The sequence below is a fragment of the Mixophyes fleayi genome, chromosome 6, assembly GCF_038048845.1.
Source record: "Mixophyes fleayi isolate aMixFle1 chromosome 6, aMixFle1.hap1, whole genome shotgun sequence".
Taxonomy (NCBI): domain Eukaryota; kingdom Metazoa; phylum Chordata; class Amphibia; order Anura; family Limnodynastidae; genus Mixophyes; species Mixophyes fleayi.
Genome location: NC_134407.1, coordinates 170,495,082 through 170,511,506, shown reverse-complemented (window position 1 = coordinate 170,511,506; position 16,425 = coordinate 170,495,082). Strand labels below are relative to the sequence as shown.

Genomic DNA, 16,425 nt, shown 5'->3' with positions numbered 1-16,425 from the left:
TCCTAGATGTGCTATGAACTGCCGTGTGTTTGTGTCATTGCTCTGTCACTTAGCATGCAGCCAGGTCTCTGCAGTCTTTGTTTGAAAGTGTATGAAAATAATATTGTGACCTGTGAGGTGGTCAAAATTGACTGCAAATGACTTGAAATTAGTGTTATTGAGGTTAATAATAATGTAGGGAAAAAAAGAGCAAAATTATGTGATTTTAGCAAAAAAAAAATAGGGAACCAAAACCAAAACACACAAAGGCGGTTTGCCAAAACCAAAACACAAAGTTAATCCAGATATAAAACCAAAACCAGAACAGGGGGGCGAGTGAACATATCTAATTATAAACCTCCACACCCCCCAGATACTTAACTAGCTTTGAAGAAAATACTCTGGTCTATGTGCACCAGCCAGTGTGCAAAGCGGAGGAGTGAGGTTGAGATTGAGTGAAGAAATGAAGGAATGGACGGGGTGAGGAAGAAAAATAAGAGGAAGGGAGGCGAGGGCAAGGAACAGATATTTGATCCAGGAGCATTAGTTGTTAGTCATGGGAGAGGGGTCTTCCACTGGGAAGCAGAACACCAGATGGGCCAGCCTCATTTACGCCAATGTCATCCCCAATAATCCTTATAATGTAGATCAACCGCTAGGTGATCTAGATCCCCTGCCAATGCCCGCTGTCAGAGGACCCCCCACCCCAGCATCCATTGAGCCCTGCATCAATGACCAGGGCTTTCTCCAGGATTTTGACTAGGGCCTTATCTATGTTTGGTAGAAAAGTGGAACAACTGGAGGAAATCTTGCATAGTCCATAAACCTGCTGCCTCATTGGCTATTGTTTACAATGTACCCTAAAGTGTGTTTGTGTGGTAGGGAGTTTATATTGAAACTCCAATGGGGCAGGCACTGATGTGAATGATTAAATATTCTCTGTATAGTGTTCTGTTATATGGTGACATTTTATAAATAATCAATAATCAATCAATAATAAATAAATAAACACATGCTATCAGGTGTTTATAAATGTTTTTATATGGCTTTAGAAATCTGTGACTGGATTTTTCATCATATATTACATTTTTAAAACTTGAAATAATTAAAAATGATAAATGATTCATAAATTATGCTAAAAAAAACTATTTTAGGAGAAAAATAAAAACTGTATTTTATTGAAAGGGGTACTAAAGTGATAGAAGGGTGACACTTTTGCACAGTGAGGGAGTCATTTCTGTTTTTGGTCTATAGTATGCGTTTTTACTTCTGCGCAAGCGCACAAAACACTACTTCCGAAACTAGGGCTTTCTGGGCATGAGTCCCTGAGACTCAGGAGAATGTATTACCTTTCAGCACCTCTTTAAAACCTTTTTGAATGAAGAGCAAAGCTTCAATCTTGACATGCTGTTGGTGGACCTAAGGCTATTTCCTATAATTTATTAAAGTTGCCAGTCTGCACTAAAAACATAGCAAGTAATCGTGCTCCCCTCTAGGTTGCTTTGTCTAGCTATATATTTGGGGGCATACTTGGACAAGGAGTTGGGGGTGAGAATATAGAATAAAGAACTGCGCTATATGTGATGACTAAATATTACATATAGCACCACTCTGCTCCATAATATTTTCATTACTTCCTTTTCCTAAATATTTAGAGCTCTATGTTAAAATATGCCCCAGAATAGAATCATATATAATATTTAGTTATTACACATAATGCAGTTTTACTAAAAAGTGAAGCAGAGATCATCTCCGCTATCTTATAGGTGACGGAGGATTTTGGCACATGGGTTCCAAACCACAATTCCTCCACCCCAACTACTTCTTTGATCATGCAGGAGGAGAGTTAATAAAAACAAGAAAACTGAAGGCAATAAATAATGGCCATAGCTTTATTAACATATTTGACCAATATGCCAGCTTCAGGTTAAATAACAATATAACAAAATAATCTTCAATCATGGTCGATGGCAAGGGCGGATTAGTAAATTAAAGTGCCCTTGGGAAAATTGAAAAAGTGGCCTCATGTAAGCAGGACCAAATCAACTGTAGGCGGGACCAATAAAAAATTAGGTATAGTTAGCAAACCATTATCGCTAGATACATCAGTGATAGACAAGGCCAATGCAACACGCAATGATAGGCAGAGTCACAGCAGGCATTTTAGGGACCTATATACAATCCAGGAAGTATTTGAGAGACTGAAATACAAGAATACTGAGTGCGACCCAGTTACCCTTATACAATGCAAAAAGCATCTCAGAGACTGATATACAATATGGAGAGAACATTTGAGTAACTGCTATACAATACAGTGAGCATCCCAGTGATCACCATACAATACAGATTGCATCCTGGTAACTGACGTACAATATAGAGAGCATAAAATAAATGTTAATAAATCGAAGTGACCTTTGTCTCTCAGTCTGTTTCTCTCATAGCTGTCTCTCTCAGCCTGTCTCTATCTAAGCCCTCTATTCTAATTTTAGCCAATTTGGGAAGACATGACCCAGTGACCCGGCCCAAGGTAGACCACCATGGGACCAGCCAGGGGGGGCAGATGCCCCCCTGCCCCCCAGCCCAGCCTGCCACTGCTTATACCTCTCAGCTTCTCTTTCGCATAGCTGCCTCTCCGCCTCCTTCTCTTTCTCAGTCACTATCTCACAGCTGTCTTTGCCTAAGCTCTCAGTCTGTCTCTCTCGGCCTGTCTCTCTTTTTCCTCTCAGCCTGTATCACTCTAATTTCTCTGCCCATGTCTCACTCAGCAGGGGTTGTCAAGGTATAGCTGGTCAAACCCTGAGAAATGGATCAAGCAGCCAGTCTTACTCAGACACATATCCAATAAATAAAGGTTGCAGGCTTGACCTGCAGGTCTGCTGAGCAGGGTTTGCTGCAGCTCACAATGTTCACACAGTCATTGTCTCATTGCCTCCAGGCAGCCTCAGGATGCCATCAGCCTACCGGTAAAAGTCCTGAAACGGTCTATGGCCAATCCACCTCTGGTCAATGGTAATGACTACTGTCCCAAAGCCCAGCTCCCACAAAAAGATGGTTGAACATGCAAAGCGGCCAAGAGGAGACAAATTTTCCATTTACAACACACAATAAAGCAAGCATTTGTACAACAATGATAGTAGTGAACATGTAGCAATTAATAAAATTATACTAACTGAGATATTTTGCCCATATTTTAAATAATCTCTTCTCACTGCCTTATAATTTTCTTTTCACAATTTGTTATGTTTTACTAAAATAAATGCTCTTCTTCTACTGGATTATTATATTCTGCAAACCAATTTGCCATTTTGAGCTATCCACATGCCCCAAAATTTAGTACATTGGTCAGGGTCAGTACAGAAGATTCCCTTGCCCTTGGTGCAGAAAAGCTACAATAGTAATAACCACTGTATATGTATAATATAGTAAGATGTCATAATAACCATTGTGTTCACAAAAAAAGCTAAATATATACAACATACTATAATATAGAATAATAGCAGACATTGTGAGATTCATTTAGAGTTAAGAACAAAACAAATAAAGGTTACAAATCTGTACCTGACAAACTATTTTGTAATGCAAGGGGTGCAAATTTATTTTTGTTGCATGTAGGAAAAGTAAGCCCTGCTTTTGTATGTAGCACAGAAATACTGGACAGATGTGAATCCCTCTCCCAATTCTAATTTTGTCTTGCACATTTTAAAATCCCCTCCCCCTCAGAGCTACATAGTTCCACCAAGGAGCAAAAGTGCACCTTCTAGCTGGATTTACTCCTAACCTTAAATGATGCCCTTTGTGTCCAAAGGGTAGAATAGTATTATAGCAAAAAAGATTTCTTACCCATTATCATCAAAGCTGATTCTTGTTTTTATCCAAACTGCAATTGTAATTGCTGGAAGACCTGAAGAAGACAAGCAAACTATAAAGGTAACCTTCAAACATAAGAACTATGATCACATTCTCACTATACTCTAAAGTATACTGTAAAGAAATATCTAACAGGTACAGAAAAATACTAACTAAACTTCCAAATCCATGGAAATTTTGCAAGTTTTTCAAATATGCATTAAGTAATATGACCATTTAAAAATATGTCTTTTGGCCTTTTGTGCCTTAAAATGACATGAAATGATTAAGCAACAAGTCAACAGAGAAGTGGATTGAACATGAGAGTACTTTATTGCTATAGGACCCTACCTAATAACCATATATTTGCCTCACCCAGGGTCATCCTAATCTCTCATTTTGCTGATGAAACTGCTGGTGGGAAATAATGGCTTCAGCTTATTAACAATTTAATACATTTGACAAATTTGTCAGCTGATCAAAATACCAAATAACCATATAGCAAAAGAATCTCTACTCAAGGGTGAAAATGTTAACTACTTTCCCAGCTCTCACAAAAAGAATCTATGTTTTATTTTGAACAAGACTGACAGAATATATAAAAGATACAAGCAGTGAAAATAAAGAAATAAATAGCATGACAAAAAATGAGCCCAGGTTATCACAGATAAAGGAAACAATCAAGCGGAAAAGAAGGAGGAGAGAGGGAAAGACAAAAGATATTTGCCTCATGTTTTAAAAGCAACCCAACGGGTAAGTGACATTGCTGTACATTAAACATAAATCATACGCACAAGAGAAAATACAGCACTAGAATTCAGACCAGCTTATAATATTCACACATGACATCAATACAGGGGTAGATGATTGGATAGTACAGTCATGGTTTCTCTCAGAGGAAGAGAGAGATAGTGATTCCACTTCTGAGCTCTTTAGTCACTTATATTACTGCATATTATTCTGTAGACCTCATCTAAATTCAAAAAAAGTTCACTGAGATGTGCATGATCTTACAGATAAATTAAGAAAGACTCAAATATCTTTCTAGGCATAGATATAAGCATAAAAGGAAGTTATGATAGTATGCAAGAATATTTACGAGGCAAAGAAGTTTTACTATAAGAGGTCGTACTAAAGTTCGGAATACCAACGCCTAGAAGTACAAAGAACGATGCATTTCATCAATTTTTTTCAAATTAATTTTCGTTAGTTTGTGTCACAATAATTTGTAAAATAAAACGAGGGAAGCACACTCAAAAAGGTTGGTGCTAAATTATTGTGCCAATGGCTCAAATTCTTTTGGGAATTAAACGTTCAGTAACCCATTGCAACCAATCAAACATTTGCTTTTATAGTTTAAACTCCTTTAAACTCATCAAAGATGATTGCTGATTTGTTGCTATGAATTACACATCCCTAACAATATACTAAAAGAAAAAATTAGGATACTAGGCCACTCCCCTAATGCTTACACCCACCTCCTCAATTGGATGTAGCACTGAAACCAGTAGGCTCTTTCCTTTTTGCTTAATACAGAAACTTCACAAGAAATTGTTAATGTTGCTTTTAAAATATATATATTAATCACAATAATAATTGCTTTGTGTATTAGCACTTACCCCAGCCAATGACAATATACCACCAAAAATATCTTCTTTGTGAGGTAAATGTGAGGGTGAGCAATGTGTGCAGATACATTCCCTCCACGAGTAACCAGGAGAAATTAGCAAGGACTGAGTATTGGAAGAAAACGATGGCTGCCTTACAGTTTGTCTGTAAAATAAATAAGCATGTAGGTCATGCCAGCATAAACAATTCCAATATATTTTTTATGTAGAAATAACCATATCTCAAGTGTTACAGATATTACAGTCTATTACCGTAGACATGGTGCAGTGGTCAACATCCTCATCAGCAAAAAATATGGCATCTTTAATGAACACGGCAGCTCCGCGTATGATGAAAGACACAAATAAGTTCAAATGTATGAAATTTCTGGGACAGTGAAGATTCCTGTGCACAAAATAAAAATCCATCAAAATATGACAATATGGTTTTATTTTATTTTATTTAGCTTGAGTTGAAAGGATGCTGCCTGTCACTGCATTTTAGGTTATTTTATTGAAATGTGAACTGATTTTATATATTTAAAAATTTTTGAAAAAAATAGAAAGGCAAAAGTGATCGATCTTGAAACGACCACCAGATGTAAATGAATGACATATTGCTGGTAGTTATCGGTGTAACGCCCCTTTTGGTGTTATAATTCATACCGCCCAGTGACTGAGTGTGTGGCCCCTGCACTAGGACCCAGAGGAGACACACAAGGAACAGTTGCTTTGAAACATAAGGCAGGTATCAGCTAAAGAGAAGTGTTTGAGGAGAATCACACATCTTACCTGCTATTCTGTCTAGGATTAATGTTATTATGGTTTCCCTTGACTACCGCTATCATTTGGTGTGCTTGGCGTTCCTTTTGGAGGATATTGGCCGGCAGTTGCTGCGCATGTGCAAGCCCGGCATTTTCAAGCTTCCCCTAGATTCTCATTGGCTGACAGTAGGTCAGTTCACTATTTAAAGCACTTCCTTCTACCTTCCATTGTCAGATCTTCAGGTCTCACCCCCTGTGAGGACGCTGTTCTCTCCTACTCCAGTCATCTTCTATTGGTATCGTTTGTACTCGAGTTACCTGTTCCACGAACAAGACCTGTGGAAAACCTGCAGCCCATCACGCATCATCATTGATCCTGCTTCCAGGCTATACAGCCCCGCAGGACCTCAGAGCTTCAGTTACCTGCAGCTTCCACCTCTCCATTGTATTCATGTTACTTGTTCCATGATCAAAACCTGTGGAAAACCTGCAGAACATTGCGCAACATCATCGATCCTGCTTCCAGGCCATACTGCCCATCAGGATCTCAGCGCTGCAGTTACCTGCAGCTGTCACTTCTTGGTTGTACTCGTGTTTCCTGCTCCATGATCAAGATCTGCGGCTAATGTACAGAGCATTGTGTATCATCATCGATCCTGTTTTTAGACTATACTGTCCACCGGGATCTCAGTGCTCCTGTGCTCTGCAGCTCATCGCATCTTTCTCTAATTTCAGTCATCTACCTCTCAACCCTGATTGTGACCTGCTCCTCGGAGCACTGTGCATCAGCATAGATCCTGTGTTATTTTACCTACTAGGATCTTCACTATCCAGTGCACTGCTGCCATTCCATTTCCTTCCGCAGATCTATCTATGCACTTACTTTCCGGTGCTCCAGCTCAGCCTCGAATCAAATCTGTGTCTGGGTTTTTGTACCCTGCTCTCTGCCTCCTAGAGGACCGCAACCTGCAGTTAGAGAGCAGCCAAGACCATATCCCCTTGCGGGGATCCCTGGTGAATACCTCTCTTCCCGTGACAGGGAGAGTGTGACAGACAGGGATCCGGGACAGAGGGGAGGAGGTCCCAAAATCTTCTGGCAAATTCGGGAACAGGTCCATGGTCTGCTGACATGAGGGGCCAAAGAACATCATAATTAAGTGAATATAAATGAAATGGGAATGATTTTGGGGAAAATTACCTCAGAGCATGGCTGCATATAAACAGGTGAAGGAGTCCCGAGGTTCAGAGAGCCACAAGAAGGGGAAGGAGTTCCCATAATAAAAAGCCTGTCCTGAATGAGGACATATCGGAGTGACCCTATGGTGAGGGTAGCCATGCTGCATTGAAGCAGTGCAGATGCATCTGATGTGACTAAGAGAAGGTACCAGAGAGAGTATGACCCAGGAGGGGCTGAGATCTGCACATAAGGGGTGCCAGATCAAGGGAATTTACCCCCGCAGAGGAAGGGTGAGTATGACTGAGAGTACAGTAGAGAATAGTATCATAACCTAAGCTGAGTCAAGCATGTGAGTGTAATATCATCGCTGAGGAGGAGTATAAAGCTGCATAAGTGACTCTGCACTAGATGAGGGAGATGTGTTACAAGTGCAAACAGTAAAGCTGCACTGAGTGTCAAGTGTGGAGCATGCTTATGTTGGAAGGAGGAGAGTAGACAGCCTAAGTGTGCCTGCAGATGGAGAGTGGGGAAAGCCTGACATGTGACCTGCAAGTGGATGTCTGGAACCACTATGTTGAGATAGCCTGGTATGTTACATGATATGTACGGTGACTTTGATATTGATTTGATACACAGCATTTAATGAACTGTCTATGTTCATAAGGATTGAGGAGATATGAACTGTGCTTTAAAACTCAAGATAGGTGAACTGTCTTACTAAAACCTAGATATGTTAAGAGTTTCTGCAGGAGAAGTTAATGGAGAAAAATATGTGATGCAACCATATTCTTGCTAACTGGTTAAGAACTGAGAACATAGCTGTAAATATTTTAAATTAATTTATTTGATACCAAGTATTGTGCTAGAATGAGGAAGTAATTTAATAAAAGAGTTTACAATTATAGAGATGGTCGGGCACCCAAATCATTGAGACATCTGTGTCCACTGCACCCTGTTACCACATACTTGCCAACTCTCCCGGAATGTCCGGGAGACTCCCGCATTTTGCGAAAGTCTCCCGGACTCCCGGGCGAGTGTGGCAATCTCCCGAATTCTGCGGCACTTCCTAGTGAAGTGGGCAGAATTAGATCCCAAACGCCGCAATTCCCGGCGAATCACGGCGTTTAGCCCCGCCCCCTGCTGTCAAATGCCGCGATTTGCGTCATTACATCGCGGGGACGGGGCCAAAATGACGCGATTTTGGCGCCTCGCCCCCCGCACGCCCACCTGCTACAGAGAGTCTCCCGGACACAAACTTAAAAAAGTTGGTAAGTATGTGTTACCACACCTGTGTCCCGACACCTTAAAGAGACATTGCTGAAAACCTGCATGTGTGGGGACCCTCTAGTCATATAAACCCATGATGTAGATTGACAGGCAGATGAAAATTAAGTAGTAGTAATCAATTACAGAATAATGAAATAATATAAGGCGTATAAATATTTCAATATTTGAATACAATTAACAAATCCATGAACAATACAATAAAAGATGAATGACAGTTATAATTATTATTAATGCAATATCAATAGACAATGAGAATGTAGTGCAAGGATGCTTTATTCCCCTGCTTCTCTGGCAACTTTTTACAGCAGCTTTGGCAAGTTAATTTCTGGCTACGGCAGACTCCCATTGTCTGTCAATTTTGGTAGTTTGTTTTGCAAGATTGGTGACTCTGTCTATAGGGTCTCAAGACTGTTTCATCTCTTACAGTCTCTCATACAGTCTCTCATAATGGGGTACTCTCTGTACTCTCTGTACTATTATGCCTGGATCTTAGACTCTCATGCACATAAAGGGCTCACTGTGTATGTCCCCATAAACCTCACATCACACCTTGAAAGAAACTAAACATTTGCATGCAAATAAACACACGGAGACTTGGATAAGTTATTAAAAATGCCAGAACTTTTATTATAAATTTGAATTTAACTAAACCTATGGTGGCGGAGAAAGGGCACTGCGAAACAGCTCTCAAGCTGGTAACACTATATCACAAGTGGACTGGCGCAAACCGCCGTACGTCCACATCCACAGGGGAACAAATCCCATCATCACTTGCGCTGAGTTGGCGTCAGAGTGACTGCCCCTTTAAAACTCACGCTGCCCTCCCTCACCGAGCCGTACAGGGACCCTCCTCACCGAAGGACCAAAAAGGGAGTTACTAGTGCCTCCTAGGGAACAGTGACCTACGACCAACTACCTGTGCGCCTACAAATCAGCCGCTGAACGCAGTGCCTTCCTACCGCAACATTAACCCAGAAATGTACACATCGAGGAGTGGGTGGGTGGGATCTCATGCTGTAGGAATGAGGCAGTACAGGAAGTGCAGCCTACTATATCAATCAAGGTCCCTCCCCCGAGAGCTCCCATTGGTCGGGCCCAACCCAATGTTAACCACTTCAGGTTAGTGTTCAGCTTATTACAAACCCTGTCGCCCTTTAAGTGCGTTCGTCCCATGAAGCCTCACTTGTCACAGTGTTCACATTGCCTGTATGTTCTGTTTTCCTCAGCACTTCAAGTGCTGGGCAGGGTCTCTTCTCATCTGACCACATTCAGGACTCTCAAACTTGCAGTCGTCAAACTTGCTGGGTTTTTCTCACTAATGGCAGGTTCCCAGCCATCCAGACCCTTGCATCTGTGCAAGTATGGCTCCTCTTGGCTGCTGAATGGACTATGACCACTCCTAACTCCCTGTCTGACAGTCTTCCATGTTTCTCCTCCTATTTCTTCTAATCTAGTGCCATAAAGCCCAATTCAGCGAGCTCTGTAATTTCTTAGCTGCTTGCTGCCTGGGCATACTAGAAATTGTAGTTTCTAGCACACTAGGCTGCATTAAATAGCCCTACTGCAGGAGTCTCATCCCATTATCATGTAAGTCAACTTCCAGTACTCACCCCTCACTCTCATTTTAGTGTTGGGACTTTGGTTACACTGATTCATTGAGTTGTGCCACAAAAAGGAGGTCATTGGGAATAAACAGTTAAAGCAAGTTGGTTAATGCTCACAAACTCCCAGCAATGGGTAAAATGGGAAGAAGTGATAAGAAGTAGCATTTAGGGGGCAGTGCTTGTTTTTCATGACACATTCCTCCCCACAAAATGGGAGAAAAGCCAATTAGAATCCTTAACAGAACCCATCTGGGCTCAGCCTCAGGCTAGAGATGACATAATAACTTTAATGGGTTTTACAACTAACCTTGAGTACTGATGACACATGCAGGAAATCACAATGAACCATTCACTATGACACTATGAGAACCTGCACAGTGCACTCCTCTGTGCCTGAGTATCAATTGTGTCCAACATCAATACTTCCTCTCCAGGACTATACTAGGAAGTTTAGCAGCCATTCGTGTTTCTTTGATTCCTGTGTCCCGTCTACCCAACAGCAACACACCCATACCCGCATTTCCATCTGATGTGTTTTCGGCAGAGTCCTTATACCAGCTAAGTAGTCTGCTGCTTTCATGGAGGGGACCAACTGCAATGGGCTACAACCAGGTTCCTCACTGAGCGAAGTCCATATCCTCTTGAGGGTATCTCAAGTAAAGTTCGGTGAGAGTCTTAGACTCCTCACCAATGTATTTGCTTGTGCCAATTCCGCCTGCTAGTTATTGTCATCTGTGTGTGTGTACTTCACTACACTTGCTGCCTGTCTTTGTTCTACAGCAATACTGTGCCAACTGCCAACACCTCTGTATATCTTACTGTACGAGATACACTGTGCAATCAGTGCCAACACATCTGCGTACCTCATTACATGCTATTCACTGTTCACCCAGTGCCAACACCTGCGTGTACCTCATTACACGCTATACGCTCTTCAACCAGTGCCAAACCCTCCATGTACCTTATTTCACACTATGTGTGTCCAACCAGTGCCAACACCTTTGTGCACCTTAGTACTCATTATGTGCTGCCCAGGCAGTGCCTACACACTCTCTGTATTCCACTGCATGTTACCATACCCCACACTTCGTATACTCAGCTGTACCCTCAGCTTTTTGCCTACAGTGTCAAATACTTTAGTGTAATCTCGTGTGACAACCTCTCTTCATATCACATCCATACATTTTGCTGTGTGCTCCCCCGTAGATAGAAAATCTCAAATCCTCACAGATGAGCTTTGAAGTTACATTTTCTTTCTTTCCACTATACAGATATTACCAGTTGGACTTGCAATCAAGCATAGCTAGATGCAGATTGATTTTCCAAGAGCTGTTCCAAACACAGGAATGTGGGTGTGTACCTAGGTACACATGAAACAAATAGGTGCCTTTGCTCAAGAAATATTTTTTGCTTTTGCATTTTTGCAAATGATCCTTCGTATTGCATATCACTGCAAGAAAGACCAATGAGTGAAACAAGAAAACAACACAGAGAGGAACTAGGATGGTTATAGCATTTAAATATTTCAAGGAACAGAAGCAACCAAGATCCTAGAATTCTGCACGTTCATATGGACAGAGCTCATAGACAGACAGATAGAACAGGAAGGTACATAAATTGATTTCTCCAGGAATAAATCAGTTATAATGTTTTTGTGATAACATTTTAACTGTCAAAAAGGGAAATCAATATTTAAAGTGATTCTTTATATCAACAGACAACTATCTGTTAATCACCAAGACACCAGGGGCCCATACTGTAAATTCAGTTCACAGTATTACATTTAAATAATCTCTATAATGTTTGTATTGATTCAATTTAAAGATAGAACCCTAGGGAGGATTAAACCCAAGTCCTGGATCCCAGACTAAAGGCTATTGCTAGTGCTGTCTGTAGACTGTATATTTTCTCCTCTAATTATGTGGTTGTCAGCCAGACATGTATTAGACAGGAAAGAAATATTCACTAATGAATAACACATGACTGAATTTTTGTTCCCCCCAGCGAGGTTTAACCACTTTATTATCACTTTGTGCAGATGTCCGTCTGCCAGGAAAGGAATTAGGACTTCTATTCGTATTACAGCTATTTGCATTTTAAGAGCTGTCAGGGTTCATTAAGCAGTTCCAAAAGAGGAATATTGTGTTCCTATAGCTCATTGGGTCACAGAGCTCTATCCCAGGACTCATTATATAATACACCTGTGATTCCTCAGATATTACACCAATCTAATGGAAAGACAGAAACCATGAGTGAGAGTCAATCAGATATCTAATTCTATATACCAATGCGAAACTGTGACATTAAAATAACAATATTCTCATGAAGGAAGGGCTCTCGAGATTAGGAAATCAGAGTTATGAATACTTATTTTCCTATCAGGTTTTATATTTCTATTCTGATTAAAAAGCTTGTCAAGAAACGGGTCTATTCTTATCAGCGTTACGGATCTAACCATTTTTCCATCATAATGCAATGCAAAGTATTTGCTGGTTTACATCAGTTTCAGAAGCCTACTGGGAGATAACAAAGTATCCTGTTTGATTCGAGCCTCACGTGAATGGCTAATAATCAATAGAAATTCAATTTTCATCTAATCTGTCTTTTACTTTATGTTACTCGATGGAGGCTTATCAGGGGCGCAACGAGGATTGTCGGGGGGGGGGTTTCTCCCCGCCGACCCAAAAAACCCCAAAAAAACGAGAGAAAGCTGCTGCGCATGCGCCCGCGCTCTGTTTCGCCAGCGCTGTCCTATACAGCAGCCGCGGCGCTGTCTAAGAAGCGTCTGCGGCGGTGCTGTATACGATACAGCACCGCCGCAGACGCTTCTTTGACAGCGCCGTGGCTGCTGTATAGGACAGTGGCCACTTAGTTAGCGCAGGGGGGGGGTTTCTAGAGACTCAGAAACCCCCCCTGCGTGCGCCACTGCTTATAGTAAGAAATGACGGAGATATAGTCTGGGACCTAGAGCTGTGCAGAGCACAGGATGTTCCTCTATCCATTCCTAAGTGTGTAAGTATACACAGATAGAGCAGTGGATATAATCAGCAGCAGATGCTTCCAATCATTATTAATTATGTTGGTAGTAGGAAGGGACCCTTGAGTATATATTTAAAGAATACAACTTAAATAGACATGGAGTGGGGGAATAAGTACAAAATGTAGTTCTCAATTAAACAGTTTTTTGTGTGAACATGATTATATCTGGGTTATGAGTTATGAGTTTGATTGCCGACCATGGCCTTATCTGTGTGGAGTTTGTATGTTCTCCCCGTGTTTGTGTGGGTTTCCTTCGGGTGCTCTGGTTTCCTCCCACAGTCCAAAAATATACTAATAGGTTAATTGACTGCTCTCAAATTGACTCTAGTCTCTCTGTGTGTATGTGTGTGTTAGGGAAATTTGACTGCAAGCTCCAATGGGGTAGGGAGTGATGTGAGTGAGTTCTCTGTACAGCGCTGAGGAATTAGTGGCGCTATATAAATAGCTGCTGCTGATGATGATCTGGGGGTATAGAACCCCTTCCTCACACACAAGACACTCACAGCCTCAGAATAGAAGTCTCAGGTGTGCAGGAAAAAAACCCAGAAAGCTCCCCCATGCTTGTGGCTTATTGCAGTATCATCAATACTGATTCTGATTTAATATTAAAGACCAATTCCTTATGAGGAGGAAAGAAAATGAGAAAATATTGAAAAATTAAAAAAGCAAAACAATAAGTTAATTGATGACATCTCACCCGCAAATAATATAGTAATGCTAATTGTATTTATTTAGCTATATATATATATATATTTTTTACACAACTGTGAGCAGTGTGGCAACCACTGCCAAGTGTACTATTCCAGCATGCATTAAATGCACCAACCTATTCATTATTTTCTATTGGAAAGTCTTACTACCACATTCCTATTACATTTATACAGTATTACATTTTGTGGATTTTCAATCATTTGTTTTTAGAATTATTTGGTGGATAAATCAAATCAATTATTCATTTTATCCAATTGGCATCTATGCTAAAAAGGTGTTGAAAATGCAGTTTTAAGTCATACTCACCTGAAGAGAGAGAAGATGCTTATGGCGCTGACAAGTGCTAACAAGGAGGTGGCATATCCGCATGTGTACAAAATCTTCACTGTGTAGAAATGTCCCCTCTGAAATATGAAAAGACAGGTCAAAAATTGTCCTTTCAACAACTGACATAGTTGGCAGATCACAGTTAGAGCTCATTCAAATACACTTCCTATCTCTGTCTCATAACCCATAGCAAACAAATAACTATTTGCTTTTGTTGTCTAATTTGCATTGGATCAATCACTAACTGCTCATTGGTTATTATGGGTTAGGCTAGGTATACACTGAAGAATTTTCTGACCCACACGTTATCTACAACTAGTTTACTACGACTGAAGGTCCGATTGCTTGGTGATTCATGCATACACACTGACACGATTAATCTTCAAGTCTGTGTTCTTCGTCTGGTCCTCTAGTCCTTTAAAGAATAATAACACAATAGTCACTCATTCATTCATTCCTGTCACATTGATTAACCGCCTTGTTATATCTATCCACATGTCCTTACGAATTTTGTTAGCTTCTTTGACTCTGAAACAAAATTTTCCATCTCAGAACAAACAAACTAATCCATCTACAGCACTTTCTACATTTAGTCACCAGAACATGTTCATTGCTGGCATCGGCTGAAAAGACCATGACTCTGTAAACTCTATGGAGATCATAATCATGAGTACATACACACTACATGATCGTTAGGTGTTTTGGAGGAAAATACTAAACAATATGACCAACCAAATGAGCCAGCAATTAACACTTTGGGATGACTTTCGACCATCCTGTAATTATACACACTAACCCGACTTCCGACCGAACAGGTCGTATATCAGCTGATTTACCCGCGATTGGACGAAAAAACTCCAGTGTGTACCTTGCCTCACTGTATATTTGTAATTTATTAGTAAATAACCTCCATTGTGTTTTACATTCTAGGATCTCAGGTATGTGTACCCCAAGGGTTGCCTCAGATATATTTAAGGTCTACTTCAATCTGATAAATATAACACAACATGCTGTTAAATGTATTAGATAATAATAATACATATGCAAAAGTAACAAGATGGGCATTTTTAAAGCATTTAAATACATAATAATTTGCTCAATATAAATTTACACAGGCTACTATAAATATATGACCACACATTAAGGAGGCCTTTGTACATGTTAAAAAGGTTGAGAAACCCTGATTGCACATTGCTTTGATGTTTGACTTTCTTCTCCTAGAAAGTAACCATGACAGTATATAGGAATCTGTTCAAGCTGCGAAGTGAGAAGAATATTACATTCATTTCAGGTAATGTTACATATCAAGATTTGCCTTTCTCTCAGCTATTTCCCCTTGGCCTTTTCCCTTGATGTCATATTACTGTATACATGGTTCCATTTTAGCTCTTGTTTTAAGGTGTGGGTGACAATGCTACAATTTAGTACAATCATATTTGTATATAGTCTAGGTATTTAGGTGGCTAAATGAAGCCATTTCAACCACATACATTAATACTGTGCATCTATGACTATAGAATGTAATTTAAGTAATTTTTATCCATTGTTTGTGCATAACATATATTCACAAGGGCCTGCCACATTTACATTTAATTAAGAATAGTACTTTAATGCTATCTTTGTTTTTCTTTAATTGTGTTTCTCTATGGGGAATAGCAAATGAGTCTTTTGTATAGCGCTGAAGGCTGAAGACGATATCAGGATGATTGTGGTGTCTGCATCACACGTTTAAATGTATTTTTGGTGTGTATATGTCTTAATGTGAGACATTTGCCCTCCAAAAAAACACCTGTCACATATCATATTTTCTAAGTGTTTTCACAACCTCTCAATGCATGGTGCTACCTTTTACTTCAGTGCCAGCATATATTAACTATTTATTCATTTCACTGAGCTATAAATAGATATATATGGGACAATGCATTCCCTACTCTAAATTCTAAAGATATTAGAGGATTTCTGAGGCCATATAAATTCAGAAGGACACAGGACACTTGCTTTAATGTAGGTCAAGAAATCCAAGATGCTTCTAATATCCATAATAAATCCTTATAGGAAGTACATTATTCCTTGCAATACATAAG

The 16,425-nt window shown here is 40.1% G+C and overlaps 1 protein-coding gene across 2 annotated transcripts in view; it reads right to left on the bottom strand.

Annotated features, from left to right (window-relative positions):
- LOC142094744 (vasoactive intestinal polypeptide receptor 1-like) overlaps positions 1–16,425 on the bottom strand; it is a 119,654-nt gene that overhangs the window by 47,003 nt on the left and 56,226 nt on the right. For both annotated transcript variants that reach the window (XM_075177184.1, XM_075177185.1), the window contains exons 5-8: positions 14,321–14,418; positions 5,706–5,838; positions 5,445–5,598; positions 3,820–3,880 (exon numbers count right to left, since the gene is read on the bottom strand). In XM_075177184.1, the coding sequence (XP_075033285.1) occupies positions 3,820–3,880; positions 5,445–5,598; positions 5,706–5,838; positions 14,321–14,418 (446 nt within the window). The remainder of the gene's footprint in view (positions 1–3,819; positions 3,881–5,444; positions 5,599–5,705; positions 5,839–14,320; positions 14,419–16,425) is intronic.